We start from the raw sequence: 27,463 nt of genomic DNA, 5'->3' as shown, positions 1-27,463 counted from the left end.
AGTAAATCTTCTTTCAGTAAATTTTCATAACTTGATGCATCATAAAATGCCCACAAAACTTGACTTAAAAATTATATAAAATACATTTTGAAAGCTCTTTTTAATTCAAATTATTTAAATATTAGCGTCAGCAGACACTAATATTATTCTTAACATGGATTTGCATGAATCAGAAGTTTAGCTGAAAGGCTAAGTATGACAGAACAAAAAAAATCAAAGCCAGTGGTGGTGATGAGCATCTGTAGTTCCAGCTACTCCGGAGGCTGAGGCATAAGGATCCCTTGAGCCCAGGAGTTCAAGGATGCAGTGAACTATGATTGTGCCACTGTACTCCAGTTTCTGCCACCTCATCTCTAAAAGAAAATTTTCTCAATATATGCAAAAGAGGTACTTTCTAGAGGAAAACTTTTTTTAAACCCCAAATTGGTGGAAAATGCCTGACTATATCAGCACTGTATTTAGAAATTAGGGAGGTATAGGAAAAAGGTTAGGCAAACCCCAATGTCCAAAACAATAATTTAAGAAACTGAAAGCACGTTGAAAACCACTTAGCGGCCGGGCGCGGTGGCTCAAGCCTGTAATCCCAGCACTTTGGGAGGCCGAGGCGGGTGGATCACGAGGTCAAGAGATCGAGACCATCCTGGTCAACATGGTGAAACCCCGTCTCTACTAAAAAATACAAAAAATTAGCTGGGCACGGTGGCGCGTGCCTGTAATCCCAGCTACTCAGGAGGCTGAGGCAGGAGAATTGCCTGAACCCAGGAGGCGGAGGTTGCGGTGAGCCGAGATAGCGCCATTGCACTCCAGCCTGGGTAACAAGAGCGAAACTCCGTCTCAGAAAAAAAAAAAAAAAAAAAAAAAAAAAAAAAGAAAACCACTTAGCAATATAGAACTTTACATTTTAACAAAAGCAGGGATAATTTTGGTTCACAAATGTCCTTCGTTGTAAATGTACCTAAAAACTTGTTTAAAAAGCTGCCAATATGCAGTGTAAAAGTCTTTTACAAGATCTCAGGAAAATAACCACTAAATAATATGGTGCACTTATAGCGCACTGATCATAATAGTATGACTTACAGCTAATACCGTGCAAATACAAAGATATAACACATTGCTACTCATACTTTATTCGCAATTCAGTACCATTAAAACATTTCTCTAAGAGGTCAACGTAATAATATTTTATTAATCTAGGAACTCTGGCACTGAAAGCGTGAATAACCCAAGGTGATGTCGTCACCAAGGGACGACAAGAATAGAACCCAAATCCCTTGACTCCCAAGCTTGTGTTTTCCATTAATTGTGCTCCTTTCTATTCATCCACGAGCATCAAGTGTAAAAGGCTGGAGAAAGCACTGAATACAAATAAGCCAAGTCCGCGAGGTGGAGACTGCACTGAAGGTCCTAGGAATCGCCCTTTGGCACTTTCCTTGTTTTGGCTGAGGAAGATGAAAGCAGCAGCAACCACAAACCCCTGGGACCAAGAACTGGAACTAGGTACTGCCTGTTGTGGTAACTCTCTTCCTCATTTTAGGCCTTTCCTTTTTAACCTCTCCTTCCGGCCAAGCCTTGGCGCTCTCTTCCCTTTCCTCGGTTTCCATCCGCTCCCCTTAGCTCCACTCTGCACATTCCTGCTAGGTGTCCCCTTAAGAGGAGGCAGCTGCGCCGCACTGGCTCTCCACCCTCCATCCGGCACGGGCGCCCACTCCTCAGGTGTTCGAGGGGTTAGTAGCGCCACAAACGCTCTCCCTAGAAAGTGGCAGTCAAGCATTCTGAATGTGTTTCAACTGTAAAGAGACTTAAGAGATGGGAACAGGGGCATATACCAAGACGGCTCTGCGTGGGTCTAGGTAGCAAAACTTAAGACAATAAGCGTTGCGAATTTCCTTCTAGCTGCGAGCTTCACAGCTCAGCCATCCCCTGAGCAACCTCCCACTGGAGGACGCCTTCCGGATCGCGCGTGTTTACACTTTTCCTACACCCGGTGGAGGAAACAAGCGCTCCAGGACCACGGGGGATTCCAAACCGTTACTCCGCCCGCCGGGGTGGGGCCAGCACAACGGTCGAGCCTGCGCAGCCGGCCAGGCCGGCTTCGCGGCCCCCACGCACTACAAGTCCCAGAAGGCAGCTCTCCGCGGGGGACGGGCAGCCGCCTTACCTGCCTCGGGCTCATTTCTACCACTGCTCTCCCCATCCCTGGTCCCCGCTGGTGTCCTTTCCACAGTTAAAGACTACTTTCCCTTGAAGCACATGAGAAGCCTTAGCAACCTCGCTACCGAACTTCTTCGGGCGCTCGCTTTTTCTGCCTCTGCACGAACTATGCCTGAGGCCCTTACAGGAATTGGGTAGTGGAGGCGAGAGAAGGAAGTCTTTGTAGACCAAAGCTGGGACAATCCGCTCGGACTTCCGCCTCCCGGCCTCCGGAAGGCAGTGCGCAGGCGCGCGCTGCGACTCCGGCGCGGTTGACTTCCGCTCCCACTGTGCTCTGCGAGCCGAATCATGGATCACACTGGTAAGGAGGCGGAGGCAGTGGGGGTCCCGGTTCCATGCCCCCTTGGCCGGCCTGGGACTGGTCGCCCAGCAGGCAAAAGGGATTACGCTCGCCCCACAACACTAGAGTGTGGCAGTGAGAAAAAATCTCACAGTTGCCTTCCAGTGCCCGGGAGGGGCCTGCTGCTTCCCGGCCTACCCTCTGGTGCAGTACCTACCTCCTTGGTGCCGGCAACAGCCGCTCCTCTGCTCCTGCCGAGCTCCGAGCCCGGACCGGTGGGCGGCGTAGGCCTTTGGGAAGGGAGAGCGCCGGCTCTGTTTTATTCAGCCCAGCTGCTCTGCCCTGCATTATGGGGACTCGCGGGTAGACTGCGGTCTCGGAGTCGCGGAATCCGCAGGGAGTGGACGGGCGAGAGTGGGTTGGAGACTTCCTGCTGTCTCAGTCAGCTTTGGGCAGGTGCTGCAGTTGTAACCTCCTGTCGTCTCTCCTGTCCTTCATGGACTAGAGAGGTGAAAGAAGGGAGTTGGATATAGTTTTTGGAATCAAACTTGGAGGAGCTTTTCTGCCTAAACCAAAAGTATGCCCCTCGCTTCCGCTGTGGTCCTTACTCATCAATTGAGGGTATTTACAAAGAGGAGCTTAAAATAAAGACAAGTAAGAGTAGCTCCATCCTTTGTTATGTTTTTCTCTGGCTTTTGCTTCTTTCTGGTTCTTGGATGGTGAATGTTGCTCTTGGAATTAACAAGTGCCCCATACAGTTATAGCGACCGTATCACAAATAGAGAAAAAGTATTTTTCCTAAGTATTGAGTTGTCCTCACTCATCATATATCTATTATATAATTAGGTGTGTATGTTTGTTTATGCCAGATACATACAGATATCTATAGGTCGGGAGATGGAGGATGGAACGGTAAACAAGACGGACCAAGTCCCTGATAGACCTTCTATTTTATGGAAGAACACAGAGAATAAGTTCTTTTTTATTGTTTGCTTGCAGATTATAAGTGTTTTGAAGAAAATAAACGGGTGTTGTGGAGAGATTCATAGGAGGAAATTTCAGAGAGGGTTGTTAGGAAAGGTCTTCGTGAAAGGGTAACATATAAGCTAAGATCCGATGGATGAGAAGAATCCAGTCCTGGGTAAAAAACAGGAGGAAGAGCATTTCCATCAAGTGCATAGGTGCTGAGTAGGAAGATGTAGCTAAGTTAGCTGCAGCCTAGTAATAGCCAGAGAGTTAAGAGTCCTGAAGTGAGATTGGAAAGGAGGGCAGCTGTCACATTCAGGTCATTGAAAGCCATGGTAAACGTTTGAATTTTATTTTAAGTGAATATGAAGGCATTGAACAGAAGTAGAGGAAGAATACAGTCTCTAAACAATGTAATAGGCTGTTCTATGGAGAATAGCGTAAGAGAGGGAGGTAAGAATGTTGGAAAATAGGTGATTGCAGTAGACCAGAAGGGAAGGTTGGTTTGGTGGAAATGAAGGAGAATGGGCAGCTTCAGTAAATACTTGAGTAGTGTTTGGAGGAATGTGAGAGAAAGGAGAAATGCCAACGTTTTTGGTTTGAGCAGCTAGGTAGTGTCCACTATTGAGTTGAGGATAACTTTGAGGGGAAAACAGTCCTTTTTTTGTAGAAGTGAGACAGGAAAATTTGGGAATAAGTGTTTAGTCTTGGACTACTTAGTGTGAGACAGCTGTTGAGACACAGGAGAGGAGATGTCAAGTGGAGATGAGGGGTAAGAACCGCACTGAAAATACGTATTTGAAAGTTAGTACTTTAATTTATAGCTGGTATTTTAAAGCATGAGGACAGATGAGACCATGTAAGAAGGGTGTGCTCAGTTCAGGGGAGAAGCCGGCCTAGAACCAGGCTGTAAAGAATTTTGGTGTTTGGGAATTTATATAGAGTTGAAATTCTGGAATTTTGATGTTAGAATAGCAAACATTCAACTTTAGGAAAATAATTCTTATTTGAGCCCATTACTGGAATTGTAAGTCAAGTTCCTGCCATGGTTGAGAGGCTATTATGTTAGGAAATCATAATAGAGGTGGGTGTAAAGAGTATTCTCTTAATTCTTGAAGTAAAAAATTGCATAAGGAAGTAAAACTCATCCTAACATGAAAATATTCACCAATGAGCTAACCACTTAAAAAATTAGTTCCCACTCAGATGTCCCTTCTGCTTAACACTAGCTTCTTACATGTTTTTTTTAATGACTCAGTCTCTTTCATGTTTAGTATCTGAAGACAGTATCAAATACTGTGCATTGATTATGAAATAAAATTATAAACCTTACAGAAGATTCTGGTTTTCATGAAATTCATAAACATGAATTTGATAACTGTTTAAATCACAAAGCCTTTGGCAAATGAGGAAATGCCAGTTAGCTAGATAATTGAAGAATCATGACAGGATAGGCTTCTCAAAAGAATAATTTTAATATTGAAGGATTAAGAGGTTCTTGGGGAAATTGATGAAACCCTTGAACATTATGCAATAATGACCCATTTTATGATCATTCTGAAACATTTAAATGTAAAATGAAGGTGTTCTAATAGAATCTTTCCAGAAAAATTACTCCAAGAGGCTCCCAGCTCGATTTATTCTTTGGTCATTCTAAGAATTAGCACTTTGGTAACTATCCCAGATTTTGTAAAAAATTGGTTGGTTACTTTTATTCAAGATAAAAATCCTAAATCTTTTTAAAACTATATAATATGGAAGTGTGCCTTTTTAAAGTGAATAAAAGTGAATATAACTTAAATGATAGTAGTCCTTAGTTACATTCTGTGTAATATCTAAGAAATTTTTATTGTTAAGGACTTTATAATTTGTTACTGTATTCAGAAGGAAATTGTGCTTTATGTTCTGATTCTTAATTTAAAAACAACAGAAAGCAAAACAGCCCCCAAAGAAACCCAGAATGTTATCACTATTAGATGCTGTACCTCATGAACTTGAATCTGTGAAACAAAGTGGGAAAGGCCAGCCAGCTTTTGAAAGTTGTAGGCTATGCAAGCAACAGTAAAGACCTCAAGTGTTCAGGATGGTGTGAAAAGAACTTGTAGTAATGAAGTGTTGGCATGTTCATTCACAAAGGTAAAACCATTAAACCATTTTGATATTTGAATATTTAATATTGGAGGGACAGCGTTGAACTGATTCTATGTCTACAACTACTTGCTTTTTAGTTCATTGTAATGTCAGGAACACTTTTTGGGCAAGAAAAGCCATTCATATTTCTTTTGACCAATGCATTGCTTATAAGTACTTTTACGTACATAAGCAACTACAATGAAAGCAGATGAAATGCGTTAATCACCTTGTGAGTATATTTAGTGAAGTGTTGAAAACTGATCAAGTTGGGTTTATCCTAACTCAGGATTCTAGCTAACCATGTAATTCCCCTTCCCCACTTTTTTTTTTAAGATTAGCTGTTGTAAGAGGAGTAAGTATACTGAAAGATAATTAAAATAATCATTAAGGACCCATTTTTCATTTTGTTTGAGATATTGTTCAGAAAAAATGCAAATGAATGTGAACTTAGTGTGTGTCTATAATCATAGTAGCCTTGGTGGCCATTAATACTAGCTCACTACTTCCAAATTTGGCTTTGCTGAATTTAATGTGGATAGTTTGGCTATCAATCTTGACTGTAATATTTCCTGCAGCGGCAGTTACACAACCTTGTTCAATAACTTGTCATGTTTAAAGCACTACAAATTTAAAAATGTCATTTGTATTTCCTGTTTTAAGCATTTTCCTTTTTGTCTTTAGTAGGTCAAGTTAAATATTTATCTTTTTGTCTACTTGAACAAAGATAACTCTTAAGCTTTAGATGGAGTCAGTTCTATGAAATAATACTCCTGTTACTCATGGGACAAGAATTAATTTATTTTATAGACAATAACAAGCAAAGACTCCAGGGACTAGAAAGTGACAGTTGTTTAGACCTAGTTGTATTACAGGAACTTTGCATCCTCTTAAATTATAATTTTCCATTACAGTGCCGACTAAGAACTCAAGTCACATGTTATAGCACAAATACATTACTGCATGTTTTTACTACTAAATGCTATAATGATTTTTACTATATTTCTCAATGATTTTTAGAATAACTATTTTACACTTAAAGAATAATCACATTTCTTAAAACTTCACTTTCAAATGGATTATTTAATTTTGCCTTCATCAGTTTTAGAAAGTTCAGTTTACCAAATTTATTGTCTGCTTTGCAAGCTTGATGATCAAACATGGAAATAGGGATGGTTTCCTTTTTCTCCTTACTCCTTTTCTTTTAAAAAACATCTCTTATAGTTCAAGACAGTGATTCTTAGGTTGATGAATGGTTTCATGTTTCTGTAAACTCTCGAATTATATGAAAAATTATATTCACTTCTCTAGGGAAAGGTTGTATGACTATTATCAATTTCTTAAAGGATTCCATATCTCAAAAAGAGTTAAAAAGCATTGTCTTTAGTGCTAATCCAACACAAATAAAATTAATAAACAATGTAATTTTGAAAGTCAGAACCCAGATCTCTAACCTTGATAACGTTAGGTATGCTGTTTTAATGCCTATGGCAGAATAAGCTTCAAAAAGAAAAACTAAAAGAAATTACAACTTTTTTTTCCTAACATAGACAATGAGTTACAAGGCACTAATAGTTCTGGATCCTTGGGTGGTCTTGATGTTCGCAGACGAATTCCTATAAAACTCATCTCCAAGCAAGCAAACAAAGCGAAACCTGCACCTCGAACTCAAAGGACTATAAACAGGATGCCTGCAAAGGCTCCACCTGGTGATGAAGGTAATGTTTTTAACTAATAGGTCCAACACTCTTTCTGTTTTATGTGATTGCTCCAGATAGTCTGTGTAATCTTACTTATTGGCTACCTCTTTTTTATCTTACATATTCTATTCATTCTTCAACCTTCTTGTTTTAGCACATTGTATTTTCATTTCCCTTTATAAATATTTTTGATTTGGTTCCTTTTGTTGTTGAAGGCAATACAGCTCATTGTTCAGTAATCTAAACAGTATTGCAGAAAACAACATTAAAAGTAAAATCCTTCTATCCAAAGATAGTCCCTGTTGACTTTTTTATACAAAAGTATTAATTTTTTTATGTGTAGTTGCCATTTTTTCATGTAATATGCATTTGAGATTTTTTTTCTTATTAGTATAGATCTACCTTATTAAAAAAATAGATTCGAGTATTTATAGACATACCATAATTTATTTAACAGTTTTTCCATTTTTTTGCTGTTACCAAAAATGTTGCACCAAATACTCTTGGACATATAGTTTAGAATGTATACTTTGTAGAATTTGTACTTTGCACAGATTTGGCCTTTTTTTTTTTTTTTTTTTTAACTCCAAAGCCTTTACAAACTACAAATTTGGATATTTTAAAACTTGATAGCTACTGTGCATTTTAGTTTGACAAGTACTGTCAAACTGTTCTTCAAAGAAGGTATGTTTATACTCCTACACGCCAATACTGAATACTAGAAACCTTTTAAAATTTTTAAATTGGTGTAAATTTCTTTTAATTATGAAAGAGTGTATATTTTTTCATAGTATTGGTCATTCTTGTTTAGATCCTTTCATCTGAGTTCTTTGTAAATTAATAGAATTTTTGTTATATAGCGTACATATTATTTTCTCCTTTTTTTTTTTTTTTTTTTTGAGACTGGGTCTTACTCTGTTTCCCGGACTGGAGTCCAGTGGTAGGATCATGGCTCGATACTCCAGGCTCAAGTGATCTTTCCACCTCAGTCTCTTGAGTAGCTGGGACTACAGGTGCATCCCATCTGCCTGGCTAAGTTGTTATGTTTATTTTCTGTAGTGATGGGGTCTTGCTTTGTTGCCCGGGCTGTTTTGAACTCCTGGGTTCAACAGTCCTCTTGCCTTCACCTCCCAAGGTGCTGGGATTATAGGCGTGAGCCACTGGCCAGCCACAGGCCCAGTGCCTGGCCTATATTGTATATATTCTCCATTTATCTTTTGAATTTTGTATACAAAATATTTATTGCAGAGAATCTTGAAGATCCTATGTCGTCAGATATCCACTCTTTGCTTTTGTGACTGCTGGGTTTTATGACATTCTTTGAAAGGCCTTTCCCTATTTCACCAGTATAAAACAGTTTTTCCATCTTACCCTTCATTACAGGTTAGCAAACTATGTCTGTGGGCCAAATGTAGTCCTGTTTTTACAAATAATTTTATTGGAACACAGCTATGCTCTTTCATTTAAGTATTCTCTATGGGGGCTTTCACACTCTAATGGTAGAGTTGAGTAATTGTGATTGAGACCATAGGGTCAACAAAGCTAAATATTTACTATTTAGCCTTTCACAGAAAAAGTTTGCTGACACTGCTTTGGAACATTTATGGATGTGTTTTTAGTTATTAAGGGGAAAGAAGGTGGAGTTGGGCTTTTTTTTTCCCCCCAAAATATTGTCCCAACTCTTTTACTTGCTGATTAGGAATTTTACTATCATCATAGATACATTAAAGCAGTGGTCCCCAGTCTTTTTGGCACCGGGACTGGTTTCGCGGAAGACAGTTTTTCCACAGATGGAGGGTGATGGCAATGTGTGGGGAGTGGTTTCTGGATGCAACAGTTGCATTAATTAGATTCTCGTAAGGAGCACCAGCCTAAATCTCTCTCTTTCACAGTTCACAATAAGGTTTGCATTCCTATGAGAATCTAATACTGTTGCTGATCTGACAGGAGGCGGAGGCAGAGGTCAAGTGGTAATGCTCACTAGCCCTCCACTCACCTCCTGCTGTGTGGCAGAGTTCCTAGCAGGCCAGGGTACTGGTCTGAGGCCTGGGAGTTGGGCACCCCTGTATTAAAGGTCTAAAAGTGTTTGTTTGTATTTCTAGATTTTCTTTTCTATTCCAGCAATTTGTCTATTTCTTTTGTAGAATCAAACTGCTTCAGTTACAACTTATGATTTCCTTTATTGTAGGGTTTCTCTCCCATCTAAACAAGTCTAGTTGAAGTCAAAATGTTATAAATCATGTTAGTAATAACCTAGAGCTGCTGCTGCACTGTCTCTAATTTAGGGTCACTCCTGCTTTGGCTTTTTTTAAAAAAATAATTTTTTAAAACAACATGGTAATGTACAAATACGTTCTTGTAATAGTTCAAACGATGCAAAAAAGCCAAAATCCTCTTCGCCATTTTCCCTCTCAGATTTTGGAGTAAAAAAAAATTTTTTTGATTGTTTTTTTTCTAAGCATCAATCAAAATGTGGAGGTTTGGGTGCCAGTGTGGTATCTATACAAATATATATAGTTTAATGATGGGAGTACAGGTGGAACTAGTCTGAAAAATGATAATGTGCTCCTAATTTCCTTGGCTGTTACCTCAATATGGGTTTAATTTTCTGGGTTTGAAAAATTGAGTTTCCTTATTTTGAATTCAGATCACACCAGCTTTTTTAAGGTGTAAATGGGTGATACAGGAGCCTAGGAACACTCAGGTGTAACTTATAAGAGCACCCTGACTTTGGAGTATACATTTGTATTGGCAGTAATTAAATAGCAGTACAATGAAGTGTCTATCAGCTTCAAAAAATTCTTGCATCACTATGTGTGTGTGAATGTATCTGTGTGTGTGTGTCTATGTCTGTGTATAGGTGCTGTCATTTAGTCATGTGGGTAAAGTTAAAACTTGTGTGCTTGGCTACTCTGTTTACCGGTTCCAGGGCCAAAAGAGTCGTGAGAAGCCTGGCACCTTGGAGGGATATATTTGTCTTCTCAGCTTTACTTTAGGTAATTGGATTCTACCTAGAATTCCCATCAGACTGTTCATTGGTTTTCTGTTCCTTTGTAGGAGATGAGAAGATTGCCATCAAGTTTTTAATTAGGCCAGAGAAATTGAGCCCATTTGATCTTCATATATCTTAAGTTTATTGATACTGATAAATGCATTGTGGGACAGGATATATAATATATGATACGGCTCTGTTTGGGTAATCAGGGAGTAGGTTTAATCGACAGGATGAAATATGAATATGTTGAAGTGTCTACATCTCTCATTTTAGGGCTACAGAAGGGGATAACTCATTTGCTAATAAAATCTATAAAATGCTTTATGTTTTTATTATACTCTAGGCAATAAAATCAGTCTCAAAGCATACCATTTTTGTAGCTAGACTAGAATAAATGGTAATCAGTATCTTAAAAATTTGTGCAACAAGCATGATAATCAGTAATCAGTAAAGTTTTATATTAGAAATCGTCTCATGAATTGATAAGAGCATTTCAATAGAGTCGAGATCTGAGGTCTGTTCCTGGCTTTGCCACTTATCTTCTATGTGTTGAGTTATTATGAGTCTTCATATAGTAATAGTCTCAATAATGTAGTAAAAGAGTTGGGCTAGGTCACCAAGATTACCTCTAGCTGATGTTTTAAACTAAACTTGATTGTTTTATTTTTAGAAAAGCTTTGAAAGGCATCAGATGGGATTTTTAGTGAATAGGTCTATTTTGCCATGAATATGTATATATGTATATGTATATGTACTTCCAAAATGAAATTCAAGATTTGGCGCGTTAACCAACAACACTTTTTTTTTTTCTCAGAAGGATTTGATTATAATGAAGAAGAACGGTATGACTGTAAAGGGGGAGAGCTGTTTGGAAATCAGCGGAGATTTCCTGGACACCTTTTTTGGGACTTTCAGGTATAATTAAAAATGAAAAATTTTATTAGAACAATAAAATATTTTAGGTATTAAGTACTTAAAATGTTTTATTGGTTTAATGCACAATACATAAAGAATGTCTGTCATGAACTTGCTATACCTATGATTTTCAGTATATGTAAATCATTTATTAATACCCTATTTCAAGAATAATTTGAAGTAATTTTAGTAAAATCAGTACCCATTAACACTAAGAAGAAAAACGAATGGAAATACAGCTAATGGTGGGGAATATATGGAGATTACATCAGGAAGCCTTTATTTCTAATCTTTTTCACAACTTTTGTAAAACACTAACCAATTCATTGTGTAGATACAATCTTTAGAATTGTGTAAGAAGATTAATTTTAATTATATCATTTCAACAGATAAACATCTTAGGTGAAAAGGATGATACACCAGTTCATTTCTGTGACAAATGTGGATTGCCTATTAAAATCTATGGGCGAATGGTAAGTATAATTAAATAAAATATGTTTTTATAAATAAGCATTTGCATAGAGGTGGGGTTCTGAAATTTAGATAGGGTTATCATTGTTTACTTTGTGAAATTTTAAGTAAGTATGAAATAACTAAGGGAAGTATTGGAATACTGCGAATTTAATATGATTATCTTGACAAATTGTTGAATTCTTGTAAAATACTACTTTATTAAATAAACTGAAAATTAGAATAACTTCTGAAAACTAATTTCTTTGGACTGTTTGATACCAGTTAGTTTACAGTTATTTTAGTTTATTAAGGAAAATTTTTTTTTCTTAATAAATAGAGCCAAACTACTTATTTTTGAAGGCCACATTTTTTTTTAACATAAAACTGCGTTAATTTAATTTCTCTTTTTTTCCTGAGTCTCAGAGAGGCTTAAAAATAATAATTTCCAAAAATTGAATTCTAATCATTAAAAAGATTTTACAATTCTTACTAATTTTATAGTAATTTTCACATTTCTTCCCTCAAAAAAAGATAGTTTTGTGTTTGCATTTGGAAAAAAATTGAATTCAGTAACATGCCTGTGATGGTAGAGGGCATGGATTTATACCCTGTTACTTTGCTGCACATCATAGTAAAGAAGTAGTAATGGACTATGAATTAGAAAAATATGGTTCTAACATTTTACTATATCCTTCTGATTGATGTTTAGATTTTTATTAATTAACTTAAAATTACCAGAGGAAAATGCTGCTTATATTAAATATAGGACATACTTGCTTTTTTACTGCATTGGAATCGTTTCAGGAGAAACAAGATAAAAAAAAATAATAAGGCCAGGCGTGGTGGCTCACACCTGTAATCCCAGCACTTTGGAGGCCAAGGCGGGCAGATCACCTGAGGTTGGGAGTTCAAGACCAGCCTGACCAACGTGGTGAAACCCCCGTCTTAAAAAAAAAAAAAAAAAAAAAAATAATAATAATAATTAAAGCGTTCTTCAGGAGCTTTTGACCTGCAGGGGCCTCGGAGTGGTGGCTCACACCTATAATCCCAGTGCTTTGGGAGGCTGAGGTTGGAGGATTGCTTGAGTCTAGGAGTTTGGGACCAACCTGGACAACTTAGTGAGACACCATCTCTACAATAAAATAAAATAAAATAGCCTGGTGTGGTGGCACACTCCTGTATTCCTAGCTATTCTGGAGGCTGAGGTGGGAACATTGTCCAGGAGTTCGAGGTTACAGTGAGCTGTGATCACACTACTGCATTCTAGCCTGGGCAACAGAGCAAGATCTGTCTCTTAAAAGAATTAAAAAAAAAAAAAAAAAAAAAGAAAGAAAAAGCATATGGGGACCATGGGTGAAATTCATAGGGTTTATACCTCCAGAAAGTGTAAGCAAATGTGTATGTGTACATTTATTGGGAAAAGGGCCATAGTTTCTGTCACATTCTCAAAGGCTTTGTGATTGAAAAAGATTGTTAAAATTAGTACTTAATAAATGTTCATTTTAACAGATATTCTCAAGTGTCTTCTAAGCCTTCTAATGATAGGGCACTATACTTTTTTTTTAAATACATATTTTAAGTTCTAATATGCTTAACTGTAATATGTCTTTGTTTACAGATTCCATGCAAGCATGTTTTTTGCTATGACTGTGCTATTTTACATGAAAAAAAGGGAGATAAGATGTGTCCAGGGTAAGATAAGATTATCATTACCTTTTTTAAAGAATAAAGTTTTAGTACAATGATTTGTAAGTTGTATTATTGAGGTTTGGGGCTGATAGAAATCAAGCAGGAGATCAGACATATAGACGTGGCTAATCTTTTTCTGTGAGCTCAGTTTGCTTCAGGTTTCTCTTTCAAGGTAGCCACTGTCAGTCAACTCAAGTTGGTCAAAATGAAAGCTGTTTGCCATTATAGAAGTATTATTATAAACCATAAAGTTACTTTTTTTGATGAGACATTAAAGAAGTAGTAAGGTATATTGAGAACAGACTCCAGAATTAGAATTCCTGGGTTTGAATCCCTGTTCTGCTATTTATTAGCTGTGTTACTGTCAGAGGCTGTTCTTTATTGATAAAATGAGGCTGATAATAATACCTGCCTCCTCAAGGTATTTTTAGGATTAAATGAGGTTTTATATATATATATACCATATGTGCACACATACATATATATATAGTAACTGGCATATAGTAAGCACTATCTAAGCTCTTACTACTTTCAAATCTGATTATTATATCTTGAGTATATCTTAGAACACCATCGTTACATAGTCTCAAATTATAAAAAGCTAGATCCACTTTGGGATGGTCTTGAAGAAACCAGAATAAGAATTTTTAGATCAATTCAGAACCCTTAATAAGGAAGGCTTAAGAAAGAATGAGAGAAATAGAGAAAAACAAACAAAAAAAAGAAAAAACAAAAACAAGAAAAAGAATGAGTGATACTTGCTTGGAATAGCCACAGACTTCCTAGATTCCTTATAACCTGTCCTTAAAGCTACCCCATGATTTGTGGCATTGATTGATAGCAAAGCTGTGGACACTTGTCATCAATGATTCCCTTTTATGATATAGAAAAATGGACATCACCAGGAGAGAAAGGGGTGATTTAGGCAGCTCTGTAACAACTAATTCTTTTGGTGTGTTTCTAGCTTTTTACAGTAACATTATAAAATTTGTACTATGAGTTTTTTAAAATTTTGTTTATAGAATTATAATTCAGAACAGTTAAGACATTAGAAGTATATATCACTTGTTTTTTGGATGTTTTCTCTAATGCCTAGTTTTCAACATGGTATACATTCATTTTAAGTTACATAGTAAATTTGATTGCTTCTTTGGGATAAAGGATTTCAGATGTGGTAAAACATTATATAGAGGACTTTTAAAGGTTTCCTCTTTTGTATAAATATTGAAAGAAAATTGAAAGATACCTATTGTTTAAAAGGAAATTAGTTCTCAAGGTACTAAATGTAACTAATGTACTGAATATACTAATATACTAACCTTACTAATGGACTAAATGTAACAAGGTACTAAATGTCACACCTCACTTATGTGGTCCTATTAGGACAGAAGGTCCTTAGTACAGAAGCCTATCTGGATTAACAGACTCAGATCAGGAAGTGAAGAAATGGCAATCAGAGTTAAACAGTATATATTACTGTTTTTAAACACCACCCAAGAGAAAGTGCCTCACCTCTTGTTAAGGTGGAGATAGTTCTGAGTTTACACTGAACTAGAAGCACAAAACAGGTGTGCCAGGTGGCCGCTAAAGGGAAGCATAATAACATCAATAAGGAGTGCCAGCCTTATAGTAAGGATGGAAAAACAGACACAACTCAAAATCAAGAGTATAGAGCCATTTAGTATAGTGTCAAATGACCTGACACACATAATCAATGGTAGTTGCTTATAGTACTTAACTGGGGATTAAATACTGTCACTTTAATTTGATATTAAGAATATTCTTCACTTTGGGAGGCCGAGGCGGGTGGATCACGAGGTCAAGAGATCGAGACCATCCTGGTCAACATGGTGAAACCCCGTCTCTACTAATACAAAAAATTAGCTGGGCACGGTGGCGCGTGCCTGTAATCCCAGCTACTCAGGAGGCTGAGGCAGGAGAATTGCCTGAACCCAGGAGGCGGAGATTGCGGTGAGCCGAGATCGCGCCATTGCGCTCCAGCCTGGGTATCAAGAGCGAAACTCCGTCTCAAAAAAAAAAAAAAAAGAATATTCTTTTAAGTAATATGAAATAGATATAAAAACATTGTGAAGTAGAGTAGATATTTTAACCTCATTGTACACATGAAACAAACTCAAAAATGGTTCAGTAACCTCAAATTACTGAACGAGGTCTTCAGATTCCTATTTCAGTCCTCTTTCCCCACTGTGTCAAGAAAGCTGTAACAGCAAGTATGGATTAAGTATGATAAATGAAAAATAGTTATAATTTTGACCCTGAGTTTTTAAGAAAATGTTAAGTTAAATTTAGTGCTCACAAATCAGAAAGGTAGGAAAGTGTAAATTTGTCTGACAATTCAGAAAAACTCTTTCTTTAAGGGACTTTAAATAGTCAAGGCTTGGACTGGAATTGTTTATGTTTAGTGTTAAGAACCCTAATGATGAGGCTGAAGTTACTTGTAGTCCTTTGCAGTATCTTCTACTTACTGTTTTCCACTTAGTGTTATTTGCTCAACAAACACTTATCACACTCAATAATACTATACAAGTTTGAATTTCACGATTGTAAGTAATCAATCCTTTGGTTTTTTTTTTCTTCCTGGGTTTTTTTTGCAAATAGATGCAAAACATAAAATTGTTTGAGAAAATTCGATAAATTCTAGGCCTTGGGAAGAGTGAGGTCTCTTCTTGAAACATACTGTTTAAAATTAGGAGTTCTGAAGTTGACAGCAATGCCTATGCTTAATAGCTAATAGACAATAAAGTAGGGAAGATTAAAGGTTCATGTAGAATAACTATGACTTCTAATTGTGGACTTTTGCTATGTTTTGTGTAACAGTCAAATTTTGGAAACAGGCGTGTTTTTGAAAATTACGTAATTTTTATATTCTCTTTTAGTAAATCACATTTTTTTCCCTTCTAATTTAGCTGTAGTGATCCTGTGCAGCGAATTGAGCAGTGTACACGAGGTTCTCTCTTCATGTGTAGCATTGTTCAAGGGTGCAAGAGAACGTATTTGTCTCAGAGAGACTTACAGGCTCATATCAACCATCGCCATATGAGAGCTGGAAAACCTGTTACCCGTGCTTCACTTGAAAATGTTCATCCTCCTATTGCCCCACCACCAACTGAAATCCCCGATCGTTTTATAATGCCACCAGACAAGCACCATATGAGCCATATTCCGCCAAAGCAGCACATCATGATGCCACCACCTCCTTTGCAACATGTGCCACATGAGCACTATAATCAGCCACATGAGGATATTCGTGCTCCTCCAGCAGAATTGTCCATGGCTCCACCTCCACCTCGATCGGTCAGTCAGGAAACCTTTCGTATTTCAACAAGAAAACACAGCAATTTAATAACCGTCCCTATTCAGGATGACTCAAATTCAGGTGCTAGAGAACCACCACCTCCTGCCCCAGCACCTGCTCACCATCATCCTGAATATCAGGGTCAACCAGTGGTATCTCACCCTCATCATATTATGCCTCCACAGCAACATTATGCACCACCCCCACCTCCTCCACCACCAATAAGCCATCCAATGCCACATCCTCCCCAGGCTGCAGGTACTCCTCACTTGGTATATAGCCAAGCTCCACCTCCACCAATGACCTCTGCTCCACCACCAATAACCCCTCCCCCTGGACATATTATTGCCCAGATGCCACCTTATATGAATCATCCTCCTCCAGGACCTCCCCCACCTCAACATGGTGGTCCACCTGTAACTGCACCCCCTCCTCACCATTATAATCCTAACTCATTACCCCAGTTCACTGAAGATCAAGGAACTCTGAGCCCTCCATTTACACAACCAGGGGGAATGAGTCCTGGTATATGGCCTGCACCAAGAGGGCCACCTCCTCCTCCACGATTGCAGGGCCCGCCTTCTCAAACCCCACTTCCTGGACCACATCATCCAGATCAGACGAGATATAGACCGTATTACCAATGATGATAGTATTTTGAACTGAAGATATGAGGAGTAAAAACAACTTACGTATAGTCAATCTTTTAATTAAGCTTTGACTGTTTGGGGAAGGAAAAGCACCTCTTACGGAGGTAGTATAAAACACATAGGGTCTTGTTTCTTAAAATGATTTTGAATCTTGACCTTAGGATTGATTTCAAGTACCATACTGTAGTACAGATAAGTGGCTCAGTTGAGCACAGCTATATTTTAACATCTTTGTTCCCCTAGTTTAGTAAATTGACCTAGAGGTGACCATTTGTAAAAAATTTGAAAAAATTTTTTGTTGTTTTACTTCAAAAGTATTGTTTTGTTAAACCCAATGTTTAATTTTTCTTGTGATACATTTTGTTAACCTGTGTAAAAGGATTAAATTTCAATATGGTTGTAAAAATGCTATTTTTATGTGAATTTAAGTGCAGCCACGTACTGTTTTTTAAATCATATGTTTTACCACTAATTTCCCAAAGTTACAATAAAACCCTAAAAGTAAAACTCTACTAGAATTTGCATAAGGCAGACTGTTAAATGATAGAGAATTATTTCACATTTTAGGCACTGAAATTTTGAGGTTTCGAGGTATAGTAAGTATACAATGCACTTCACTTGGATGCCTTTTCATTTTTAGGCAGCCTCAGGAGCACCAAAATACATTGGAATTCTACTAAGACATATTTGTAATGTTAAAAGGCATTACTAATTATTTGGAAAGATAAGGCCAAAGTAACCTTGCTCTACAGGCTTCAAGTTGGTGGGGGAATACTGTTGCTCATTAATGCTTTTTTATTGAATGGTTGAAATCACATATGCATCACACATATTGATCTTAAGTAACATTGTTTTATAAAACTGTCTAAATGGTGTTCTTTAGATGAAATGTGTTCTGTTTTGTTCATTGTCTTAAACTGAATAGGGCTGAATAGGCTTTATGTAATTCCTCATTTCATGTTAGAATTTGATCCTGTGTTAAGTGGGTTTATAGGATTTTCAACTACAGTTTGAATGCCATGGAGGAGTTTGAATAATGTATTAGTGAAGGACATATTCTTGTAATCACGAATTTGCATTTGCTCAGGTTTTCATTGCTGTGTGATAGGGTTTTTCCTCTAACTTGAAATTTAAAAACTTTTATTTCCTATTCCTTTTGTTGGTAAAGCAGTCTGAATTTGTAACATTTTAGCATGGAGTCAACAGGGAAGACTACCAGATAATTTTGTGTCGAAGAGGAAAGTAACAGCTAAATTGTGGATTTCAGTGCTTTATATGGTGCCTTTAGGGTCAGCTTTTACATTATAGGGGCTTGTTATAGTTCAGCTAAGATGACCACTTAACAGTTTATACAGAACTCATATGTATAAACCAACATTCTTAGGATATTATTTATATCCTTTGAATAAATCCCTGTGAAATTTTTCCTCCCCACTAAAATGGTGCATAATAAAACGTGAAATGTGTAGTATGCAGATATCATTTATTAGATAGTTTGTAGTGTATACATTTAGAACATATTTCTTTTGACAAAGGGTGAACTGATTGCTAATTTACCATTTTATTCTGTCAGGTACAGGTGAAACAAATTCTCATCTTGAATGATCAGATGCAAAATTATTTCTGAACCCTAGAGCAGAAGTTAGAAATAATAAAATGACTGTTTCAATCTTGACTGGCCAAAAATAACTAATAGGCTTTTTTAAGTCAAGCAAGTGATTTTCTACACCTAGCAGTTTGAAAGTCCAGTGTTAATGCAATATTTCTAGTGAGAAATGCTTGTTATTAAAAGCATGGGAGTGAAATAGTATGAAATGTTGGTGGTGAGTGCTTCTTTCATATTACTGTAGGTACTTGGACTGGTGCAAACTTGATTCCTTTTCATGCCCCTGTTTAGGAGATATTAAAATATAACTTAAAAATTTAAACCATTTTTGTTCCATGTAATAAGAAAATAGCCAAATTCACTTTAGAGCTTCTCAACTATTTATAAAGAGATCTCCTGCTTTTACTGAAATTCGCTAGAGTTGAATGTGGTAAGAAGCCACTTAGCCTATGTATTGGATGAGAAAATCAGTATCATAAAATTTCAAATTAAGAATTCTTGTAGGGTTTTTAAAAAGTGATTTATTTTCAATTAGGTTTAAGAAATCTATGTTATACAGGGAGGAATATCAGATGAATGTCTTGTAGCAGAAGTTTTAAATCGTGTTAGACTTGAATTCATCAATTGAATGAGGGTGGGTGGGTAGAAGGTTAACAAAATTACTGTTAGTGTTTCTTAAGGAAAAAGATGTGAATCCCAGCCTTATTTCAGGGAAGCCTTTGAAGCTATGATGGACATAAGTCTAAATTAGATGTATGTATGTTTCATTATATTGCTCTTAAGACTACTGAGTTGGCAGTTTAATTCTTAAAAACAATAAAATGGAAGCATAAATACTATTTTGCCTAGATGAATTTTTATGTATTGGCACATTTGGGAGAATGCAGAATTTTCCATGTTTATGTTGAAACAACTTTCTACAGTAAAATTACGTTCTCTTCTAAAAGATTAAAACCAGCAAGTTGAATGTTATATTTCTTCAGTGGCACGTTTATTCAGGGTGTAATAGAGTATTTGGGGAAAGATCTGTCGCAAAGACTATGAGAAACTGTACTCATCTTGCCTTGTAAAAACTACTTGCTCAAAATCATTGTGTAAATACTAATTTGATACCACTGAAATGTAAATGGAAAAGCTATTTGCACATATCTTTTAAACTCACAAGAGGCTATTGGCTTCATGAAGTAAGTATACAGAACTGCCGTAAGGCTTTCTTCTGACTAATATATTAGAAGAGTATCGTTGTAATCTTTTTAGGAAAACTCTACAGTTCCATCTTTCGTAAAAAAATGCCCCATATTATGAGTATGTGAAAAAAGTGCATGAGTGCTCAAAGATATTTCTTCATTAGATTATCTGTCAAATTAGTATGTTGGTGTTAAACATACTAATATAAACATTATATTCTGATTGAAGTGGTCTTACTCTTCTTCACTGGTTTGTAATTTGCTAAGTTATGGCCTAGAAACCAATCAGTCTACTTAATACAGTATATGCAAATCTAATAAAGCAATATCAGATATACTAGGCTTAACGGGAAGTAGGTAAAATACTTGGTAGTGATGCTAATAAAACCTAATTCGGAATTTTAAACATCTTGTTTTGATTCATGACCCTTCAGTTTTCCATCATTGAGGGAAAAAGTTTTAAGGCAGAATTCTGAACACTTTAGTGCTTAGTTTTCCCACATCTCCATCTTTAAAAATTTTGAAATTTTTGGCACTGTAGAATCATGGGATTGAAACGAGTAAGAAGTCATGAGTTTCGTTCTCACAATTGGGTAGGACCTCTTTAAAAAAAATCTATTCAAAAAATGTTAAAACCTTTTTTTTGGTAAAAGAATTATTCTGGCTGTAGGATAAGAAAAGACCAAGGAGGCTAAAATGGAAGCAGAGGGAGTAGTCAGAAGGGTGTTTTAATAATTTACACACAAGATGATGGTGGTAACATTACCAGGTATCAAGAAGTGGGAAGTGGGTGACTTGTGGAAGGATATACATACACATATATATGAAGTATTGATTTATAAAATTAAACACCTATTAAATATGTTAGATGTGGGTATATGATAATGAACAAAGTAGATATGGTCTCCGCCCTTGAGAAGTTTACATTCTAACTTACCTAGGAATTCTTGACAGTCTTTAAATTTCCTTCAAACATTGTCCTTATATTCAAAGTATAGTGGCCAGGAAATAAATCATAATGTTTAAAAATACAAAATACATACAAAACCATGAGAGAGAAATGTATTTAATTCTGAACATTAATAATTCCTAGCAGCTTTTCTGGATATAATTGTACAATGCTAAATTAGTGACGTTGGAACAAATCTGTGGAATGCACCTCTAATTATTCCTGAGTTTAGTCCTACGTTGTAATAGATCAGTTTTTGGTTAGATCAGTTTTTTTAGTTCTTAATTCCTTTTGAGAGGTAATGTTTTCTAATAATTAAAAGCCTGGGTTATATAGGGTTAGACTATCCAGACAGATTTCTGGCTTTACCACCTGTAACTATGTAATTTAGACTAGTTACTTGCTCTCTTTGAGTCTTCATTTACTTTGCTTTTTTAAAAAGTAGGGCTAATCATAATACCTACATTATTAGGGCTGTTTTGAGAGTTAAGTGACTGTATATTTTAAAAGGAGAGTCAATAGGATTTCCTGGTGGATTTTTTGGCTTGATCAGCTTAAGAAAAATGGAGTTGTCATTAATTGAGATAGAAAAGATGCTGGTAGAGCAGATTGGGGGAGAAGATTAGTAGATCAGCCTTGACATGTTGAAATCCAGATGAAGATTTTAGAAACATGAATTAAATATCCCTCTTATATTGTAGTTCATGCAGTGTAGGGTCAGCCATTTAAAATATTTCATTTACATTTCTAAGTAGTAAGTTCCTGTGTTTAGACAAAATTCTGTATCAAATGCTTAAGTAATGTATAAAATGATTTTAAAGATAAACTGCTCAACATGTATTACTTTCACCCTTTCTTAATTTCCGAAATATATTTGTCTCTTCCCAAGTTGTTCTGTCTCCTAGTTGCATCCTTTCCTTCAATCTTGCTCTGGTTTTTATAAGCTTATTTTTATCTTGTAACATGGTCTCTTGACCTTTTCCTAAATTAGGGAGCAGATTTTGGTACTAGTCAATTTCCATTATTTGCTCTGAGGCAGGCAAGTAGCTCAGCCCCACGTATTCCCATTACTCAAAGTATACCCAACCTTAGTGGCCTACAAGAAAAAAACATTTAAGGTTAAGGATAAGTGAACCTCTAAGGTGTTAAGGTTGAATGTACTGTGATGTGGGCACAATAATTGGAGTGCTTGTGCTTGGGGTTTTTTTTGTGTGTGTGTTCTTGGCAAGAACAGTGTAAAGGTCATCTTTGGGAAGATGGAGACCTCAGTGACAATCCTGTATGAAGCATTTGCCTCATCTTCAAGGCAAATGATCAAGTAAATAGGCTCCTGTTTACAATTTCTACTTCCTGCCCTCTTTAGAGGAAAAGTTCTTAACCCACGATCTGCGGGCATTTTATATGTAAATTGTGTTTGTGTGTGTGTGTGTGTGCGTGTTTTTTTTCCCCCCAAAGTCCGTAGGGTGTATGAGACTCTATTAGGTCTCCATGACTCAAAACGTTTAAGAAACACAGTTATAAAGAGTGCTGTGGCCGGGTACAGTGGCCCACACCTGTAATGCCAACACTTTGGGAGTCTGAGGCAGGAGGATTGCTTGAGGCCAGGAGTTTGAGACAGACTGGGCAACATAGATCCTGTCTTTACAAAAAATTGGAAAATAAAAGAGTGCTGATATTCTGCTTTTAAGATTGGCTATGTAAATAATGTTTATTTTATCTTTGTGTATGTAGTTTTAAGTCCAATAGACAAGCCCTCTCAATGACACTAACAGAGTGGAAAGGTACTTTGACAACAATGTTCAGAGGTAAGAGCTAAAACAATTGGGACAGCTTTTCCCATTGACAAGCTGGTTTGATGTTTAACAGAGGGCATTGAATATTTTTCTGTTGGTGCTGATGTTTAATTTCTACCTGTTACATAAATAAATACAAATTTGCACCAGGAGCTATGCCAGTGGAAAATAAGAAGCAAGTGTGCTGAGTCTCCTCCTCCAGATAAACTGAGCTCTACAGCTGTTATTCTGCCCCATCCGTTACAAATAATAACGAGCAGTGAAAAAAGAAAAGGGTAATACTTCTTCCTACCATCTCTTTTACTTCTTCCCACTGAGACCAGGAAGAACTGGCTGCCCATCTTTTCTTTTCACCTTCCTTGCATTCTCCTTTTTTTAGCTTGTAAACTTTTCATACTACATCTCTATAGTTTCAGATATCACATTAGAAGGATTGTGTTTAAAATTTGGATAGGAGGTGGTATGCTTTAAGAAACTGGAGTAGTAATAAAATCTGAGCAAAGAAGCCTCATTACAGGGGTTCTGTTAGAAGATTCTCATGAAGCAGGTTTCCAGCCAGACCACTATATAATGGGACCCACAACAAGCATGTTTCAGAAAGCTAACAAATTTAACAAAACAAGACACATCCACTGTACAACTGATTTTTTTAATGGAAATATATTAGTATGACCTGTATAAATTATGAGATTCAAAACAGTGGTGTCAATATACTGCTACACATAGGAATGAAGGTAGTCACTAGGATGGAAATCTGTCAGTGCTACAAAAATACATATAAACAAAATAATTTTTGTCCTTTGATAAATCTACAAGATATAAAATTAAGAATATTTATATAATTTCATACTAGATATGTGAAAAATATGCCGTGTTAGAACAATCTCGTTCCAAAGTTTGAAACATGAATTGTCAAAAATGCTCTTCATACAATGTATGAACTTATCAATAACTTTCTGGGTATAAAGTTCTTTATGTCATAGTCAGATGAAGATCCCTCTGAATTATATGTTGATTAGAATCTTGTTTCAACTGGCACCTGGAAGAAGACAGAAAATTCTCATTTTAAAATATTTGTGAAGTTCTGTTACGATAATCAGAATCTTAGGAGCTAGAATTTATCAGAGTTATCATCAGGGTTTTTCTTGTTTTGAATTTTAATGATCAGTTACCTTCCATCACTACTTATTTAACATAGATCCACGTGATACCACATTGTAATTAAAATGCCTAATTTAACTTAAAGTGATGGTACAATGTGTTGCAGCAATATCCTTCTTCACATTTGATCCAAAGGGCTTTTACCCCAGTCACCACTGGTGGCGTATCCACAGCTGGTGATTTACCTTCCTTGAAGCCAGACAGAGAGATGGTGTTAAATGTTTCTTTTTTTAATATGGGGAAGCCAAGGTCCACCACTGTGCTAGCTATATTCTGTTAGACAATGGGCTCTAGCATTTGGGTCTGACATGAGGTTTAAATGCTGTTCCTACGCTTTATCCTCCAATACTTGGTGACAATTCTAAATCCAATCACTGAGGAGAGGATTTCTGGTGCGAGGCTTTTCTTCTAAGAAACTCAAGCAAGGTGCCAGTTTTATTCGGTTTCTCTGGAATCTAGTCCCGGGAGACAGAATCATGGTGCTTATCTATGCTCGCCTCTTACCTCAGGTCTATCCAATTTTCTGGAATGGCCTTTTCATCTGACCTTTGCTACTTGATACCACTCTTAATAAGTCCCAGGTTTATCTTATGCTGTACATTTCTTTTTCATTTCAAATAGAAATTTCTTTTTTGAGACATTTCAACTAAGAGAAATACCACCAGCCACCTGCCATGCTTGAAGACAATCATTAAATTCTTTCTTTGGTCCCCTGATCTGTTAGTCTTTCACCAGAGGATAGAGATAGTGTACTATAGTGAACAGAGGACAGGTCTTGTCATCAGAAAGATCTTGTTGGAGTCACTTGTGTGACCTCAAACAAATCAGTTAAGCTGTCTGGGCTTCTTACTTTTCTTGTTTGGAAAATGAAGATATCTTCTTTGTATATGGTTATAAGGATTGAGATAATGAATGTAATACACCTGCCACCTACCTGGTCTACAGCAGAAACCCATTTTAATTTGTGATTGTACTTTCCCCAAACTAGAAACATTGCTTTAAAGGACTGAATGTTCTAGAAATGAACATCTACAATGAAATAGGACTCTCCAGTTAAACCCTGAATTGGCAACTCACTCTAGTAAGGAAGGAAGGATAGAAACTTAAGTTTCATTGTTTGGGCTCTGCGCTAGGGACTTCTCATGCACCTGGCTATTAGGAGGCGTGTATTAGCTTATCAGCTTCGTTGCTAATTCACCTGTAAATGGGAATAGCAATACCTTCCCTGCCACGTGGATTATTACAGGGCCAGAGTAAGAGCATTGTTGTAAGTGCTTTGAAAAATAAAAATAAATTATATGCTCAATATTGCATTAAGAGAGATCTATTATCACTATTTTTTCATCCTTTTTCTATACGGGTCTGAGTTTCTTTTCCTGAAAACACCCTGTGAGATTGGTTAGCATTGCTTCAGTTTTCTAGGGATGAGGCACAGAGGCTCAAGCAAGTGCTCGACTTTCCTCCACATGCAGGAAGTGGTCTCGCTACTTTGAAGGTTTTTTTTGCTGTGATGTCTAGATGAAGATAAACCTGTTGAAGAATCTTACCTGATATTCCCGATTACGTAATCCTCCATTTGTATTTATGGTAAAATCCATTTTTCCGTCTTTTTCCTGAGAAAACGAGAATGGAAATATGTATGAACCAGGGACTGATTTGTTTTTAATGTTGAAAAATTAAGAGAAATTTAAGGAGAGCAGATGGTTACTTATGCAATTATGAAAGTCATCAAAGAGCTGGTACCTGACTGGAATTAAACTTTGAAGTACTGTAATCTTTCTTCATCAAAATATGCAAAACGGCATCATGGATTGTTAAGAAAAATATTGAGTTGTTGACTTCATCATCAAAAAATTCACACCTGGTAAGCTTCTCAATGAAGTCATCTGGAGAGAAAAAAACAACAACTCTTAGGAAGAAACAACTGTTTGGCCACAGGTTTCACCTCGAGGTTAGTAATTTCACCTTCCATTTGCAAATGTGCGTTTCCTTGACATTTGGTTAAGTGTGCGTTGCAGTGGTACAATACTGGTCTATCATTAGTGCAATGTCTTTTAGGACTAACAAATACCTTTCTAATACAAAAAATATTTCATGCCCCAATGTAAAAAGGAGGAAGGCAAAGGAGCAAATGCAAAAAAGTAGTTCCTAGAAGAAAATTAATTCATTTAGGCAGGAGACTAGTGAGTTTATCTCCCTGCTTAATGATTAGAGTATCAAGTGTGGCTTATTATTGAAGTTTGGGATTTAAAGTTTGGGATTCTGCCAAAATAGAACATATGTTTATGGATGGTGATATGCTGTGGTTCTTGATTGTAGCCCATGTTCCCAAAGCTGATGGGTTTTATGAGAAAACATCATCCTTACTACTTACCTCTCTAATCTTCTTTGAGAAATCCCACTTTTGTAGACACTAAACAGCATTTGTTTGCATAGATTACTCAACCAACTATTACCTTATGTCTACCATGTGCAAAACTCTGGCTGAGTAATAAGAAGGATCAAAAGATAAATTAAGACCTGAATCTTGCCCTCAAGGAAGATAGAGCGTGTATGTGTAGTACTGACAGGAAAAGTGTTGTATAATAATGAGGGCAAGGAGCAATCTAGTTTTTCTCCTTTATTGTATTCTTAGTTTTAAAATAATTTCCAGCACATAGTGTGTCTTCATATTTTTTGTTGAATATACGAGAGACATATAGATCATGTACTATAAAAATTCTGAGAAAGTTTCCTCTTGGTGGGTATCTGGGAAAACTTGAACAGATAACATCTAAAAGTGCCTAGGATTTGGAGAAAAGTGGAGGAAGAGAAGGTACACCATCATGGAGATGGATTCTTCTGTTCACAGGCAAGCTTTCAATGACAGAGGGAGAGGGAGCATGGAGGGCACTGTGGCTGCCAGGACCTGGGATGGAGTGGGTGGCATGCAATGGGAAGGAAGGTGATAATCTTTGATAAAGACTGGAAAGAATGCTAGGCAGCAGAGACAACAGTAACAGATACTTTCCAAAACAGCTGGGATGTTGGGAAAAGGGTAAAATTGTTTAGTGAATTAAAGGTTCCTGGTATCAAGGGGATATTTTTAATTATAAGGAAGACTTGACAATGGTTGAACTAATTTTCACTCTCACCAACAGTGTATAAGCACAGTGTGCTGATTCCTTAGAGAGCTAAGACAAATACCATTTGACCCAGCAATTCCATTACTGGGTATACACTCAAAGGAATATAAGTCATTCTGTTATAAAGATGCACGCATGCGTATGCTAATTGCTGCACTATTCACAATAGCAAAGACATGGAATCAACCTAAATGCCCATCAGTGGTAGACTGGATAAAGAAAATGTGGTACATACATACTATGGAATACTATATAGCCATAAAAAGAACAAGATAATATCCTTTGCAGGTACATGGAATTGGAGGCCATTATCCTTAGTAAACTAATGCAGGAACAG

General features: G+C 36.8%; 2 protein-coding genes and 1 long non-coding RNA gene across 7 annotated transcripts in view; 1 reads left to right on the top strand and 2 right to left on the bottom strand.

The window, feature by feature from the left end:
• Positions 1 to 1,104: 1,104 nt before the first annotated feature.
• On the bottom strand, positions 1,105 to 2,905 carry LOC110568778 (uncharacterized). 3 transcript variants are annotated; one of them, XR_002478964.2, is made up of 2 exons: positions 2,709 to 2,905; positions 1,105 to 1,749 (listed from the first exon to the last, which is right to left on the bottom strand). It is a non-coding gene; the product is annotated as an uncharacterized LOC110568778 (long non-coding RNA). The 3 variants fall into 3 exon arrangements; XR_002478962.2 differs by lacking the exon at positions 2,709 to 2,905 and adding an exon at positions 2,269 to 2,393; XR_002478963.2 differs by lacking the exon at positions 2,709 to 2,905 and adding an exon at positions 1,827 to 1,963.
• On the top strand, positions 2,412 to 21,151 carry CBLL1 (Cbl proto-oncogene like 1). 3 transcript variants are annotated; one of them, XM_012455933.3, is made up of 6 exons: positions 2,412 to 2,512; positions 7,138 to 7,305; positions 11,100 to 11,197; positions 11,587 to 11,670; positions 13,269 to 13,342; positions 16,267 to 21,151. In XM_012455933.3, exons 1-6 carry the CDS (start codon positions 2,500 to 2,502, stop codon positions 17,300 to 17,302), a joined length of 1,473 nt encoding a protein of 490 aa, XP_012311356.2. In that variant the 5' UTR covers positions 2,412 to 2,499; the 3' UTR covers positions 17,303 to 21,151. The 3 variants fall into 3 exon arrangements, with proteins under 3 accessions (XP_012311356.2, XP_012311347.2, XP_012311364.2); XM_012455924.3 differs by having other exon boundaries at positions 11,097 to 11,197; XM_012455941.3 differs by lacking the exon at positions 2,412 to 2,512 and adding an exon at positions 3,162 to 4,229 and having other exon boundaries at positions 11,097 to 11,197.
• A 2,319-nt stretch (positions 21,152 to 23,470) lies between these two features.
• Positions 23,471 to 27,463, bottom strand: part of SLC26A3 (solute carrier family 26 member 3) — a 39,358-nt gene continuing 35,365 nt past the window's right edge. The window contains exons 19-21 of the mRNA XM_012455914.2: positions 25,745 to 25,887; positions 25,549 to 25,614; positions 23,471 to 23,879 (exon numbers count right to left, since the gene is read on the bottom strand). Coding sequence (XP_012311337.1) covers positions 23,856 to 23,879; positions 25,549 to 25,614; positions 25,745 to 25,887 — 233 coding nt within the window. The 3' untranslated portion in view covers positions 23,471 to 23,855. The remainder of the gene's footprint in view (positions 23,880 to 25,548; positions 25,615 to 25,744; positions 25,888 to 27,463) is intronic.

The sequence above is a fragment of the Aotus nancymaae genome, unplaced genomic scaffold (genome assembly GCF_030222135.1).
Source record: "Aotus nancymaae isolate 86718 unplaced genomic scaffold, 86718_ANA_hifiasm-v0.15.2.pri h1tg000002l, whole genome shotgun sequence".
NCBI classification, from domain to species: domain Eukaryota; kingdom Metazoa; phylum Chordata; class Mammalia; order Primates; family Aotidae; genus Aotus; species Aotus nancymaae.
This window is presented reverse-complemented; position numbering and strand designations above follow the sequence as displayed.